Source organism: Macrobrachium rosenbergii, chromosome 11, assembly GCF_040412425.1.
Source record: "Macrobrachium rosenbergii isolate ZJJX-2024 chromosome 11, ASM4041242v1, whole genome shotgun sequence".
In the NCBI taxonomy this organism is placed as follows: Eukaryota; Metazoa; Arthropoda; class Malacostraca; order Decapoda; family Palaemonidae; genus Macrobrachium; species Macrobrachium rosenbergii.
The window spans coordinates 14,394,368-14,408,831 of record NC_089751.1 but is presented as its reverse complement, the minus strand read 5'-3'; the positions used below and the strand labels follow the sequence as shown (position 1 = coordinate 14,408,831).

The 14,464-nt window shown below is 35.8% G+C and overlaps 1 protein-coding gene across 2 annotated transcripts in view; it reads right to left on the bottom strand.

Moving 5' to 3' along the window:
• The window catches only part of LOC136843175 (uncharacterized), a 141,753-nt gene that overhangs the window by 35,543 nt on the left and 91,746 nt on the right, over positions 1-14,464 (bottom strand). The window contains exons 1-3 of one of the 2 annotated variants that reach the window (XM_067111246.1): positions 6,898-7,266; positions 944-1,118; positions 352-454 (exon numbers count right to left, since the gene is read on the bottom strand). In XM_067111246.1, coding sequence (XP_066967347.1) covers positions 352-454; positions 944-1,118; positions 6,898-6,899 — 280 coding nt within the window. In that variant the 5' untranslated portion in view covers positions 6,900-7,266. Of the gene's footprint in view, positions 1-351; positions 455-943; positions 1,119-6,897; positions 7,267-14,464 lie in introns of those variants that run through there. The other variant, XM_067111245.1, reaches the window with a different exon arrangement.

The following is a 14,464-nucleotide window of genomic DNA, read 5'->3' as shown; positions in this document are numbered from 1 at the left end:
TGCAGGCAGTGCAGACCACCTGGCATTAAATATGTGTTAGTTCCAGCCTGTCATTCATTGTGTAATAGGAACTGAAAGGTATATCTTACAAATAAAAAAAGAGGGATCTTTCCTAGATAGTGACCCCCCAAGGGGTTTTAAACCGGCATGTATCCACCTTTGCGGCGTGTTTAGTACAAGCCCGTTGGGGATTACCGTAAAAACACAAACAAAAGACTGTAAATATCATAATGATAATGACCCCCAAGAAATATCAGTCCTAGATAACGACCCCCGAAAACCCTTGGAGGCCACTGACCCCCAAGAGTTTGGAAAGATCCAAAAAGAGGCTTCAGTAGAGCTAATACTTACTGTCTCCGTTGACGTAAGTATGCAGAGGCAGAGAGAGTCCTGTGTAGACTGTTAAGGTAGACCCCGACGGCCAACCAATGAATCGTCGACTGCGAGAGTGAACCTACGAAACAAAACAGACGCCAATTAATTATTGAAATATACATACCAATAGCAATGAAGGTTGCGCAGACTGAAAGATATGTAGATTGATTTATGAACTTGTTTTTTTACGTTACTTAGGATAGGATGCATTTTATATGTATATATATACACATATATATACTGTATATATATGTATATGTATATATATATATATATATATATATATATATATATATATATATATATATATATATATATTGGTATACACATATACAGTATATATACATATATATCCGCGTTCACGAGCTATGTCACATCCAGATACTCGTTCACACATCAAATTGCTAAAATGAATCATTTGCATTCATATAAAAACTTTCTGATATTTGTACTTTGATGGTGACTAGTCTCAAGCATCACCATGCACTGCATATTTTAAATACAGAAGCCAAATTTCACAGTACCCCAAAAACAGATTTCAGGGGACCTCACTCTCGGATTTCCATACCTTGACCTTGTTGGGGTGATCGGGTAAGATTTTATTGGAGGGCAGCGATCCAATGTCTCCTCTCCAGGACCGCTGGCGACACTCTCGGAGTTGGAAGTTCTTTTGGGCGTCCACTTCCAGTCCCAAAGCCACAGAGGCAACAGAGAGCACAGTCGCCAATATACCCACGAACAACCTGTTGAAGTGCGCAACAATTAATACGAAGAGTACTTGATAACCACTGGACTCTATAAATTTCAGGTTATTCTGTTTTTAACAATTTTTTATTTTATTTTTAGAAACTGATCGACGGTATTTATCTAGTATAGTAACCTAATTCACTTTTTCTTGTAAAATAATGAACAAGAATTAATATTCGAAGTAAAATATTATTATTATTATTATTATTATTATTATTATTATTATTATTATTATTATTATTAGTAGTAGTAGTAGTAGTAGTAGTAGTAGTAGTAGTAGTAGCATATCGATAACTCATTCAAAGAACTAATCATTCCTGTAAGGTAATCTATACATTTTCAGTTAATCCGTTTCTGTAAGGACATAAATACCTCCTACAACACCAATAAAGCAAGCGATGAAAAGTATACTGTCATTCAGAGGTTTCCCTGGCAACGCCGGGTTGGTCAGCTAGCGTTAAATAAATTATATGCAGAAGCTGTTTACATTGACCATAACTGCGAGACGTAGACAAAATACAGGTCTTGCAGGTGACGTCACCAAATTTATGTCACCACATTGCCGGGCAAGGATTTGTAAACACTCTGGTGTCCATATGTTAAGTTTGATTTATTTCACGTGGCAACAACCAGTTCCTGAAAGCTGTTGTACGCTTTTGCACAGTTAACAATTTATCCAGCCTTGCTCAAAAAAAGCGACGGGGCTGGACTACAGTTAGTAGCTAAGGACTGGTAACTGATGTCCAGTCATGACTCCTTCCGAGATATTCATCATTCCTTCAATCAACTCTTGTTCTTATACACTCTCCAGCAAACGAGAATAACGATAAGAGGTTGATGCTTTCCTGTTAATCATATAGTCCTTTGTTCTTAAATGTCAATATAATTAGCGCGGCATTTCCTTTCAATTTTTTTTTTATTATTGACTTTTTTTAAATGTACAAGAGTTTTAATCCAATTAGTCACAAACGAATGAAAATAAATCTAGCATAGCTATTTTACACTCCCAAACCAACCGCAAATTAGTCAGAAACCTGATTTGTAACAAGTTATTGTCAACACAAAACACACTCTTCTTTTCCTCTTTTTCTTCTTAGGTAATTGTGTATTGCCTGAGTAAAGTCGTCCAAGTAAGCTAAACAGCAGCAGATTAAAATGTGCTAATTAATAACTAGAGAACACAAATGTACTTTTATTTCCTCACTGGCAAAACATTAAGTCGTTTGTTAATATAGCTGAGGAGAGAACTTGGTCAATTCAAAGCTCACCACATATATCAAAATTGTAAAAGGAGAACCTTCCCATTACTTGGCTAGTACAGCGGTAGCCCGTAAATCTTTTAGGATGTTAAAGGATATAAGAAGCCTGGTGAGGACCTCTGGGCCCAAGCAACCAAGACAGAAAGCTTCAATCAATAAATTAGATTTTGCACTTAAAATGAATTCGAGTCTGAAAAGGTTGTCCTCACGATCGTGAGAACAGGCATTCAGATACTGAAGTAGAAAATGGATCCATCCGGCATATAGTTCAATGCTACTTCATTTTTCCATCACAAAGTTTAATAAGGAAAGACGTATTTTGCCCGATGTACTTTGTCTTCAAATTGGGAGTGATTGGTGTGTTTCGGATAGCTAACAACCGACGTGGTTGCAAAATTGCTATTTATTATACTTTGATTCAAATACAGCTCAAGTCCTAAATATACGATACTACAGAAGCAACACAAACTACTTTGGCGTGGGAACGCCTCGTCCAGCTGACTATGGCAGTACTTACAGAAGTCACGAGATGGCATTCATGTGGCTGCACGCCCTAGATCTGTATAATTATAAGCAATTGTGTTAGTAAACTCTGTGCACGTGTGTTTAAGAGTCTGTAAATAAGTCAGGCGAGAAGCAGACCACGTATATTTTTCAAAGACTGAAGAATCGTTAAGTCGTAGCAGCAGCAGTCATGAATAAAAGGGAATTATTGTCATTCTGCTGGATTCATTAAATTACCGTTGTAGCCCAACCAAACTCACAGATGGGTGGATTCTCCCAAGTTCACATCTTCATCTCCAGTCACTCACGGAATGTCTCAAGAAGACCTAACGGAACATCTGTTTTCCCACCAAAAAGAATCTTGACAGGAGGAGATAAAACACATACACACGCAGGTTGACGATTTTCACATGACCTCTAGCGAAGTGGAATTTATAGCCCGAGCGAGGTTCAGCCATAAGGCGATATAAAGCTCAATGCGTGTAATAAACAATTATAAGAAGGAATATTTTGCCTTGAGCAAGAAGAATGTAAGAAAGGATCGTGTGCTAAAGATACTTCCCTATCCACCGATCCGTAACCGAGTATCAGTGTGTGTGTGTGTGTGTGTGTGTGTATGTATATATATATATATATATATATATATATATATATATATATATATATATATATATATATATATATATATATATATATATATATATATATATATATATATATATATATATATATATATATATATATATATATATATATATATATATATAATTATATATATACATATATATGTGTGTGTGTATAAATTCCATCATACAACTTTTCCCCTTCGGAGGAAATGGCACCAGAAAAGTAAAGCCGAGTGGTTTCTCAGCGAGTCTTAAGGGATGAAGCTGCTAGCCCCACATCCTTGCTCTTGACCATGCCAGACTCCGAAGCACATTTTCAGTTTGGTAGACTGGTGGGCGGTAATCAGGGAGGCATTTTATGACAGTCCAACACCAGATCCGAACATGAGCTCCCTGAGCCGTTCGTTAGGAGTAAAGGAGAGATGTCAGTCCATAAGCCACAGTGATTTATGTCCTGACTTCTCTTTTTTGTGCCTGTCATCTCTCTCTCTCTCTCTCTCTCTCTCTCTCTCTCTCTCTCTTCTCTCTTTCTCTCTCTCTCATATTCAGTTATTCGTTTTACTTCACATCATATCAACAGTGCCCTTTTGTGTCCCACATCTCCAGAGTTATAAACGTGTGTAGTTTCTCTCTCTCTCTCTTTCTCTCTCTCTCTCTCTCTCTCTCTCTCTCTCTCTCTCTCTCTCCATAGAGTCTAATAAAGATGTTACAGCAGAAAAATTTTTAATGCTAAACGAAAAAGTTCAGGAAATCTTCACTCCGATCATGAACTACTTAATTGGCAACTTAGACGGTTGTGAAACGCCTTTCTCTCTTTTTTTTTTTTTTTTACACGGCGTATAATTCTGACACCGTGATCTGATGCGCATTACGGATATTTTTGACATCAATATAAATAAAGCAAAATGCACAGTACAGGACGAAGATAACTAACTCTATAAAACTTTTTCGATCTTTAAGAAAGGGAGCCGGGGATTTGGCACGATACATATACACATGTGCTACCGGGGTCTAAGAGATGTCAGGCAGGGCAGCCGATCAAGGCTACGGCCTCCCCAACGCCAAATCAAAGTCCTTCAAAAGAAGGCATCGTGCTTACCCCATATGAAAAAATGGGAAAAAGCACGTTAAAACGAAGAAGAATGTGGTTATATTTCATGCGCATTACAGTATAAAGAGTCATACGTTTGTCAGACTAAGCCAGAGAGCGTAGATCAATGGTTTTGTAACCTCTCTCTCTATCTCTTTTATCGTTGGGCTGTTATCGCTTATCAGTAGTGGCCGTGTTGGCGGGACCGTGATGGAAGAGATAGCGAGTGGTACTGTTACCAATTCGATGATTTATTGCGTCTCTCAGCGGTATGTATTTGTCATCAGAAATACATTTAATTTCATGGGTGAGTCACCTCTGCCTTTGCTGTTAAATGTTTTCGAAGGTGTTAATAAAAGGCATTCTATTAAAAATACCTCTCAAATAACATTATGTGTAAGTTAGTTGGCAATCGTAAAGTGGATGGAGGAAAATGTGTACATAAACTTCCAAGAAATGGAAAATTACATTCTTGTCTGGAGTTTGTACTTTCGTCTAATCGTCTTCATCAAACAGTGAAATATAAAAAAAGATGCACTGAGTCTATACCAGACCTGCACTGATTGCTTGATTTATAGCCATTAAAACTTGCGTCGCAACATCTAGCTTATTGACGCATTCCTTGGGAGGTCAGTTCCTGGTGACCTCAGATAAATCACATTAAAGAAGAAAATTCGCACAGGGTCAATGGGCGACAGAACAGGCTTACTGCCTTGGCCTCTTATCAAATAAATTATATTCTGAACGTAGGATGTTGTATATCATATTACTTTTTCTGGAGCAATGTTTAATCAGCATCCGTTACGTTGTACAGCATTATGTGCGGACTGCTTTATCTCTAACATCCTTTGCTAGATTGGGATAAAACAAAAGTATTCCACGAAGTCGTATCGATATAGCAAAAGGCCTTATACGAACGATATAAATTACAAGAACAATATAAATCTGTGTAACTTTCCCAGATAGTTTATAACAGTCCTAACGTCTTTGACAGTGAATTGCATATCACGAAAGCCAAAAAGGCACATGGCAGTTATAGTGGACAAAACCATGCATTTGGAAAAATGTATTTCCACTAGTTGAACCTTCCACTTACTTACAAGGTTATCAAGCATTTTCGTAGCAGTATAGAATCGGTTCTGAAGCACAAAATGTCTTTAATTGAGCCACTGACCTCTACTGGACCCTCATTCCCTTATATTGTTTCAATAAGTCACATGCCTTGAGATACCACTAACAACCAATACTAAACATTTTCTTATGAAATACAAATCCTAAATTTAGGTTTAATGGGAAATTCCATGAACAAAACATAGATTTTTTTCTAGCATATATATATATATATATATATATATATATATATATATATATATATATATGTATACATATATATATTACATATATAAACATATATATTTATAATTAGATATATACATTTTCTTATGAAATACAAATCCTAAATTTAGGTTTAATGGGAAATTCCATGAACAAAACATAGATTTTTTTCTAGCATATATATATATATATATATATATATATATATATATATATATATGTATACATATATATATTACATATATAAACATATATATTTATAATTAGATATATACATACATATATATATATGCATACATAAAGATTTTACAAAAGGATATGGGAATCTCATTATGTGTCTTCATACGATTGGGATCAAATGCTATTTTATGAAGCTTGTCAAAAGAAACGGGAAACTGCTATATCAAGTGGCTATCATTTTTAAACAAAAAAATCAATCAAAATAAAAATCATTGCTATTTTAGTTGCCGCAGATTTATCAATAATCAAATCAATAAAGAATTATGTAATGAAATCTATACATGGGTAAAACGAATGCATATGGCTGCTCAGAGTACAGGAGAGAAAAAAGACTAGTAATCCGGTGAAAATTCTTGCATTTCTATCACTTTCCATAGAGTGCAAAATTCCATGTCTATTTATGGTCCAGGACCTTTTCTTTTACTATATGGTGACCTGTAAATTCAGTCCTAACAATATCTGAATTACACTTTCAAATGACCACCTGTGAAGGCAAATGGTCCTAGACACCCAGCCACTCGTTGTCCGTCACTCACTATAAACTACAATGTAGGCTGTTTTACACCAACCAATGAAGATGGATTAATGGTATTTTACGAATTACTTCAATATAATTAAAGGTTGTCGGAAGCACTTGTCAACGTGAAATTCTCTCAAGAAGTTTGTTATGAGCGTACGAGAATAAATCAGGTTTCTCGACAGCAAGGAAGGGAATACTCACATTGCAAAAGCAGAGAGCAATTCAGGGGAAGCACGTTCAACAGGCGTCTGCCAGAGTCTGTCACCTCCACCAAATGAGACCAGCTGACTGGCAGTCAGTGACTGCTCTCTCTCTCTCTCTTCCAGGTCCTGTACTTCCTGGCCGCTCGTTTCCCCAAGAACAAACTCACGCACGATATTCTCGCTTTTCGGTAAATCTCCCGTCTGGAACCTGCACTCACGAGAGATTTATCTCGCTTATGTTAGGTAAAGGCCTGCAGTTTGGCGAAGACTTGAAAAACCTCTCTTTCCTCTTCGTGGGAATCTTTACTATAACAAGAAATAACTTCATTCTTCTTCTGAGGTAATCATGAATCAGTTGCTTTTATATGAAAAAAAAAAGGACAAGGCATAGTTAAATTCACGTTATTCTCGCTTTAAATGAAATAGTTTTCATCGAGTTTGAGGCTTGTATCTTGAGTATAAGATCATTTCTCGGCCTCCTGTGGATTACTTCATTAGGAATCACTCATATCAGTCACTTTGGATATCTAAAATTATTCTGTAAATACTTGGCTTCAATAAGATATATTACTTAATTGCTCGGAAATATATATTGCCGCTATCTCCTGATCATCGGCCTATTTGTACATGGCCTCTTTATCTTTCGCTCATGGCACGTGCGAGTGTTTTAATTGGATATTATTGTTATTGTTATTCAGAAGATGAACCCTATTCACATGGAACAAGCCCACGGGGACATTGACTTGAAAATCAAGCTTCCAAAGAATATGTTCAGTTGAAAGAAAGAACAGAAGGTAATAGGAAATACAGAAATAAGAGATCAGTTACTAGGAAAGATAAAATAAATTTACAAATTAATAAATATATGGATAAAAATGTAAGTAAATTATTAAAGTACGAGGAGAACTGCATCAGAATCGTTTAACGATTTCTCTCACTGACATGTTAATGCTATCATTTAAAGCATTTTGGGAGTGCCTGGCTATAAATTTTACTGCTAATGCAGTAACTGTTTGCGTATCTATTCTAAATCGGGAGAAGAACAAACCTGTTCCAGTGGCCACAAAGTTTCCTGGAAAATTTTTTCTTCACCAATCTATGCTACGTTTACTCACCCGTGCCACCACCTGGGAAGCCACAGAAAATCCTTGGGATCTGCTACAAATCACGACAAAATAAATTTAGATTAGCGTTTTATGAACAGTGTTCGAAATAATATTGACAACCTACATGCACACATACGAATGTGGTTTTTGAAATGACAGACAGCAAATTTGGTCGTTGTTTGCCAAGTACACTACTATCCAACGTTCATAAGCTATTTAAGTTCACGATAGGCTGTGAAAACTACAATAAACTGGCATTTTTAGACAAATTGGTGCCCTAAAATGACCATGGCTTTTGTACTTCTATCTTTATAAAACAAAGGTTTACCGACTTGATTTTAAATAAATTCCCTAAGTATCCTCTTCCACACGGCCTATACGTCATCCTCCACCTGGTTTAGTTTTTCCACCAAGAGATTTCGTTTCTTTATGACTATTTTTCAGAAAATTGCTACCCATCCAAGCATTTTTTTTAAACAACTGTACAGCTTTTTTAATTGTAAGTTTGTTTTTAATGTTCTTGATGCGCCCGAATTAGCTTTTTTTTTTAGAATTCCTTTTATTCATGATAAATCTTTTTATGCTCAGTTGAATGATCTTACTCACTAGTATTGCCATACCAAAGAACCCATTAACCATTGGTTCTTTTTTTTTTCAGATAAAAGATAAGCTCAGCTCCCCGGTGACTTCCAATGTCGTGTATTTGTCATACTGGCCCCAAATGTAAGGTGGGGGAAATATGTGGAGCTTCTCGCCGCCTACCAAAAGTGAGAATTGCTTGTCATCGGGGAGTTAGTATAGAACAGGTGCTAGGTTGACCAATCCTGAATTTTCTAATGTACTTGAACACACCAAAAAGTGTAAACAGGATATTGAGTATAAACATTTTAAAATTCTCACCAGAGCCACCTACCCTCATCAGTTAGCTTGTCCCAATTTTAAACAAACTACCGTTACAACACTCTACCTTGCTTGAGTTTCCCCGTCTTTGTTTTTTGTTTGGTGTCACTCAGTCTGTGGTTCCCCTCCTGTTGAATATGAGTTTTTTAATTTGCAAATTTCTTAATTCTGAGTTTTTTTTAAACATTTTTATATATCATAATTGTATGTTTCAGCCTTGAAAATGAGACTGAGGCATCGAAACGTCAGCTTTTATAATAAACGCATACATAGTTCATGTCGTTTCCTTCAGCTCCTTCTTCTATGTTGGTTCACAGTAGCACTTCCCATTTCCATTTTTTACTGAGGAGAATGGTTTCCGTCTCCTTTTTTGGATCCTTTGTGTAGCGTCCTAAACACTCCATCATGGCCCTTTTTTATTGTTTGTTCTCCTTGCTGTTACTACTCAGGATAGGAAATTCACGCCACAACAACTTTCCTGGAGTGCTGACCTCCTGCCGTTCATTGGAGAAGACTACAAAACGCCTCAGTAAGCAGAGCTTGACCTCGATGTTTTGCTGTTCTGCAAGGTGAATCACATTATACCTAACTTCGTTGAATTTAAACTATACAAGTCCTCCTTGTATAACACACCTTTTTGTATTGGTGCCTCTAACAAACTTTCAAATAGGGAAATTAATTTTAAAATCAAAATGATTAGTAAGTTATTTCATCAGTGTTCTATTATGATTACTATTGTCTTAGACAACCTTTCCATTTTAGATCGTATAATTTTTTTATTCTTATTTAATAAGAGCATCGTTCATTTTGTCTTGACAGTCTCAAGATATACATCAGAGAAAATTGTTTAATTGGGGTATTACCATTCCTAAATTTCATGATAACAAAAATGTCATTTTTAACTTTTATGATCATCAGTTTGAGTTCTGCTTCCCATGTTTTAAACCATCCTGTTATCAATTCTTTGGGGGCTGTGGAATCTATCTTCTTCAGGTTAACTTCTTTACAACTGCCTTTAAATGCCGAAAAGTCTCGTTGTTACATATTTTGGCCCACAAGACCTTCAACAACCTGACTACTTGTCAGAATCCTTTTTTCCAAAAACAAGACTCGAACATTCTCCGAAATCTTAGTAAACTGGAGAACGTTACTATTTTTAAACCAGACAACGGTAGAGGTGTGGCTCTCCTTAACCGAAAAATTGGTGTACCTGCTTTCTCTAATATTTTTCGATTGGAAGATAGTATTAATAGATTTCTAAAAAGATTATTAATACCGAAACTTACCTGAATTTTATGAGAAATAGTGACTTTTGTGGAGCAATGTATGGTTTACCCAAGGTACATAAGGACGGCGTCCCTGTTAGACCTATTCTTACGAAACTCCTAATTATAAGTTTTTAGTACCTTTATTAAATGAATTCTCTACGAATAATTATTCCGTCAAAAATTCTGAACATTTTAGGGATAATGTACAGTACTTACGCAAGATTCTGAGTTATTCATGGGAAACTTGAATGTTGAATCTCTTTTTATTAATGTCCCGGAAAAAAAATGATGCTCAGCAGGGTATTTTATCTCATAATTTTAACCACACTAATTTTAAGAAATTTTTACAGTTGGCTGTGCAGGACTCTGCCTTTATTTATAATAATACATATCACTTTCAGATTGAAGTAATGGCTATGGGAAGTCCTCTTGGCCCAGTTTTTTCTAACGTCTTTATGTGCCATTTAGAGGAACAGTTGGTGGACAATTCCCCCCTCTCTTCTCTTCCTTTGCTTTATAAGCGATACGTAGATGACGCCTTTTTACTATTCCTAAGCAAAGAGCAAGCTAATCAGTTTCTTGAATATACCAATTTGACACATCCAAACATTAAATGAAGGAAAATCTTATTAATTTACGGATATACCGTGTAGGGTGATAAGTCAGTGTGTACAAAAATATGACACTTCATAAGCAAGCATAAATTTCTCTTCAAATGTCGATACGTAATATATATAAATATATATATACATATATATATATATATATATATATATATATATATATATATTATATATATATATTTATATTTATATTTATATATTTATATATATACATATACATATATACATATATAGTGTGTATATATATATTTTATATATACATATATATAAAACCAACAAGAAATAACAATAACAACGTATTACGGTTAGAATCTGAACAACTATTAACCAGCAAACAAGCGAGCTAAATGAAAATACACATTGACACAACACTGCATAACCAACCACTTGAAAGCGCCTCAGTCTAGCACTTAAAATAACTGCTTCAAATCCAGCCATCTGTGCAGTGCAAATTTACAAGAGAAATGTGAACGATATGTAACATAAAAAGCATTTTTGCGTCTATTGAAGCATATGAGTTGCAAAGAAAAGGTTTACGGTTAATTTACATCCAATCCTAGTTTGTTTTTATTAGCCTACCCACTGTAGGTGAACGTTCTGTAGTAAAAACTTCCTGTGTTTTGGAGTCAGTAAGAATTATCTTGTCAGTTTGGTTTTAAGTAATAAGCACAAAAGAAAAGATTCCCGTAACAGGCAAAGCCATACGCGTAGATTTTTCAAATTCAAATTTGTCTTTGGTTAACACAGAATTATAAAAGGTTAGAAACTCAAATGCTTAGTTTCTCGAGCCGCTAAATTTACCTCTGAAAATTCCACACGGGGCAGTATCATAAATTAAGATTGACAAAGCTATTGGTAGCATCATGGATGCAGAATAAAAAGTAACGAGAAGAAAACGTCGGGTGAAAGCAGATCAGATAGCGAAATCACTATATTATATATTCAAACCATTTTTTTCCAGTAGCATTTGTGACAGGAATAACGTCTGAGCATTTTTTTTCATACGGAGTTTGAGGAGTTGATATCCCGGACTCGTGTGATTTTCCCTCTTCAAAAACTGTTAATGGCAGCAATTTATCTGGAACAAGTACTATTCATTTGTCTAATTAACGATAATCCAGTGACGCCGTCAATCTAGAGAGTAGAAATATGGATATGAATGATTATCATCTTCCTCATTTTAATGAGGTCACTTCATTTAATGTTGCCAGATGGATTTTTTAGGGGGTCCCGTAAAAAAAAAAAAAGTCTAATTTCCGTATATTTCATGGCAGTGTCAATATACTTGCAAAGCTTCAACTCCCTGGGTCACTCACAGTACATTAGAGCATTTAGTGATATAATCATGATGGTGAGATTACTCTGACGTAAGATACTGACGACCGTTTGAAAGGAAATGAGTTATTTGACCCTTCTGCAAAGATCAAGTTACATAAGTTTGAAAAAGTTAAGATAATTTTGATTCCGCATGTCAAAAAAAAAAATGGTAAAAAATCACATTTCATCTTGTATATCATTTATCCACGAATTCCACTCTCGTTCTCCCTCCTTTGTCTATAATATTCCTATCATTCCTTACGAAAACTGGAACGTCATCAGACCATCACTGGAGCATCATGGCTCGGTGATCTAGTTCAGTGTCAGATGACTCTACAGTAAGTTCAGCTCCATCCCCCGCGTCTCTCGGCGTGTCACCGAGAGGAGGGAAAACCGCACATTTTCTACACGATGACCACACAGTCCGGTGCCTCTGGACGCTCCTCAGGTCTTTGGACTGCGTGCCAATAGTTTCGCAGTTTATTTTTCACCTTTTTCGTTTGTTTACGTGCCTACATTATTGTTATTCCATTAAAATGTAACGTATAGTATCGTTAATGAAGATTTCGTCTCGTGGGAGTTTTTCGGTAAGCTGTTAATTTTTCCGTATTATTATTATTATTATTATTATTATTATTATTATTATTATTATTATTATTATTATTATTATTATTATTCAGAAGATGAACCCTGTTCATATGGAACAAGCCCGCAGGGGCCATTGACTTGAAATTCAAGCTTCCAAGGAATATGGTGTTCATTTGAAAGAAGTATGAAAGATAGTCTAATGGGAAATACGGAAAGAAGAGATCACTTATTAAAAGAGAAAAATTACTTAACAAATTAATAAATAAATAGAAAAAAATGTAAGTAAATTACTAACTTACAAGGAGAATCCTTTTGCTGAAGAAATGGCAGTTTGAGAGAGATTTTGAGCAACAAAGTTTCAAAAGTTGTATTTTAACAGAGATCTTTCACATTCTCCATTGATCCCCGATCCCGCTCTCCCGCCGAGAGCAACCAGATTTGCTGAACAACATCACCAATATGCAGTAAATGTGCCTCGCTGGAGAACTTCTCAGTTCCAGAGGTTCTTTATTCCTCACATCGTTGGACTGAGGATGTGCGACTGGAACTTCAAAGGTTCAAGCGAAGATGCAATGCATTACTACCCTAATACTATTCTCCTTGCATTTTAATACATTTTTATCTGTTTATTAATTATGTGATTTTTTTCTCTCAATAAGCGAGATCTCTTCTTTCTGTATTTCCATTTACCTCCTCTTACTTCTTCGTAATGAACAACATATTCTTTGGAAGCTTGAATTTCAAGTCAGTGGCCCCTGTAGGCTTGTTCATATGAACAGGGTTTATCTTCTGAATAATAATAATAATAATAATAATAATAATAATAATAATAATAATAATAATAATAAAAGATGCCAGAGAGGTCAAAACAGAAGCAATAAGGAGGGTTGAATCATCGATAATAGCGTAAAAAAGAAAAGCAGATTATAGTTAACTTATGGAACAGCAGGTGAGAAAACATCAGATCCTTGGAAGAACACCGTCAGGGCTGGGGTTGGATGTAAATATTGCATGACCATCAAAGTCAAAATTAAATGTGAAGTGATTCGATGGAAACTTAACAATAAGTGTACAAAAAATAAAAACGGGTAAAGCCATAAGCTGGGAGTTTGATTTGCAAGTCAAAGCTTCGTTAGATAGGCTACTTTGGAGGTGTCCAGTACTAAGACAATATTCCTAAGTCCCACAAAAACATGAAAACATATGTATGTAATGTATATATATGTTAGAATCATATACTGTATATATACAATATATGATTCTGACGAACCCAAGCAGGAATCCGCAGTTTTCTGGGAGGGAGGAAAGCACAAGGATAAATAGCAATAATACCTTCCTAGCTAAACCTAATTGTTGGCCATTCGTTTTTCCACTTTTTATTTTGTTTGATAAACGAAATTCATCAGAATCATATCTATAATTATCAAAAACACTGAACAGGTTGCATCCAACTTAGCTTCAAGCACAAGGAGGCGCAACGTAGGCCTATCAACTTAATGACTGCACAGCAAATCGAGAGGAACCTCCAGCAGCGCCTTGATGCCACCATCACACATCCGTAATAATAGGGATGCTAGCACACTAAACTACGAGTGTCACGTGGAAAACAAAAAGAAGGAATATTCTAGAACACGTGACGGAACACTGCACATGTGCAATGTCGTCGCGATACACCAGCTGGTACGGACGAGAAGATCCGTCCCGCCGTCGGCACGAACGTGAAGAAGAGCAATAATCAAGGTGACAGGCGTCACAATGTAAAC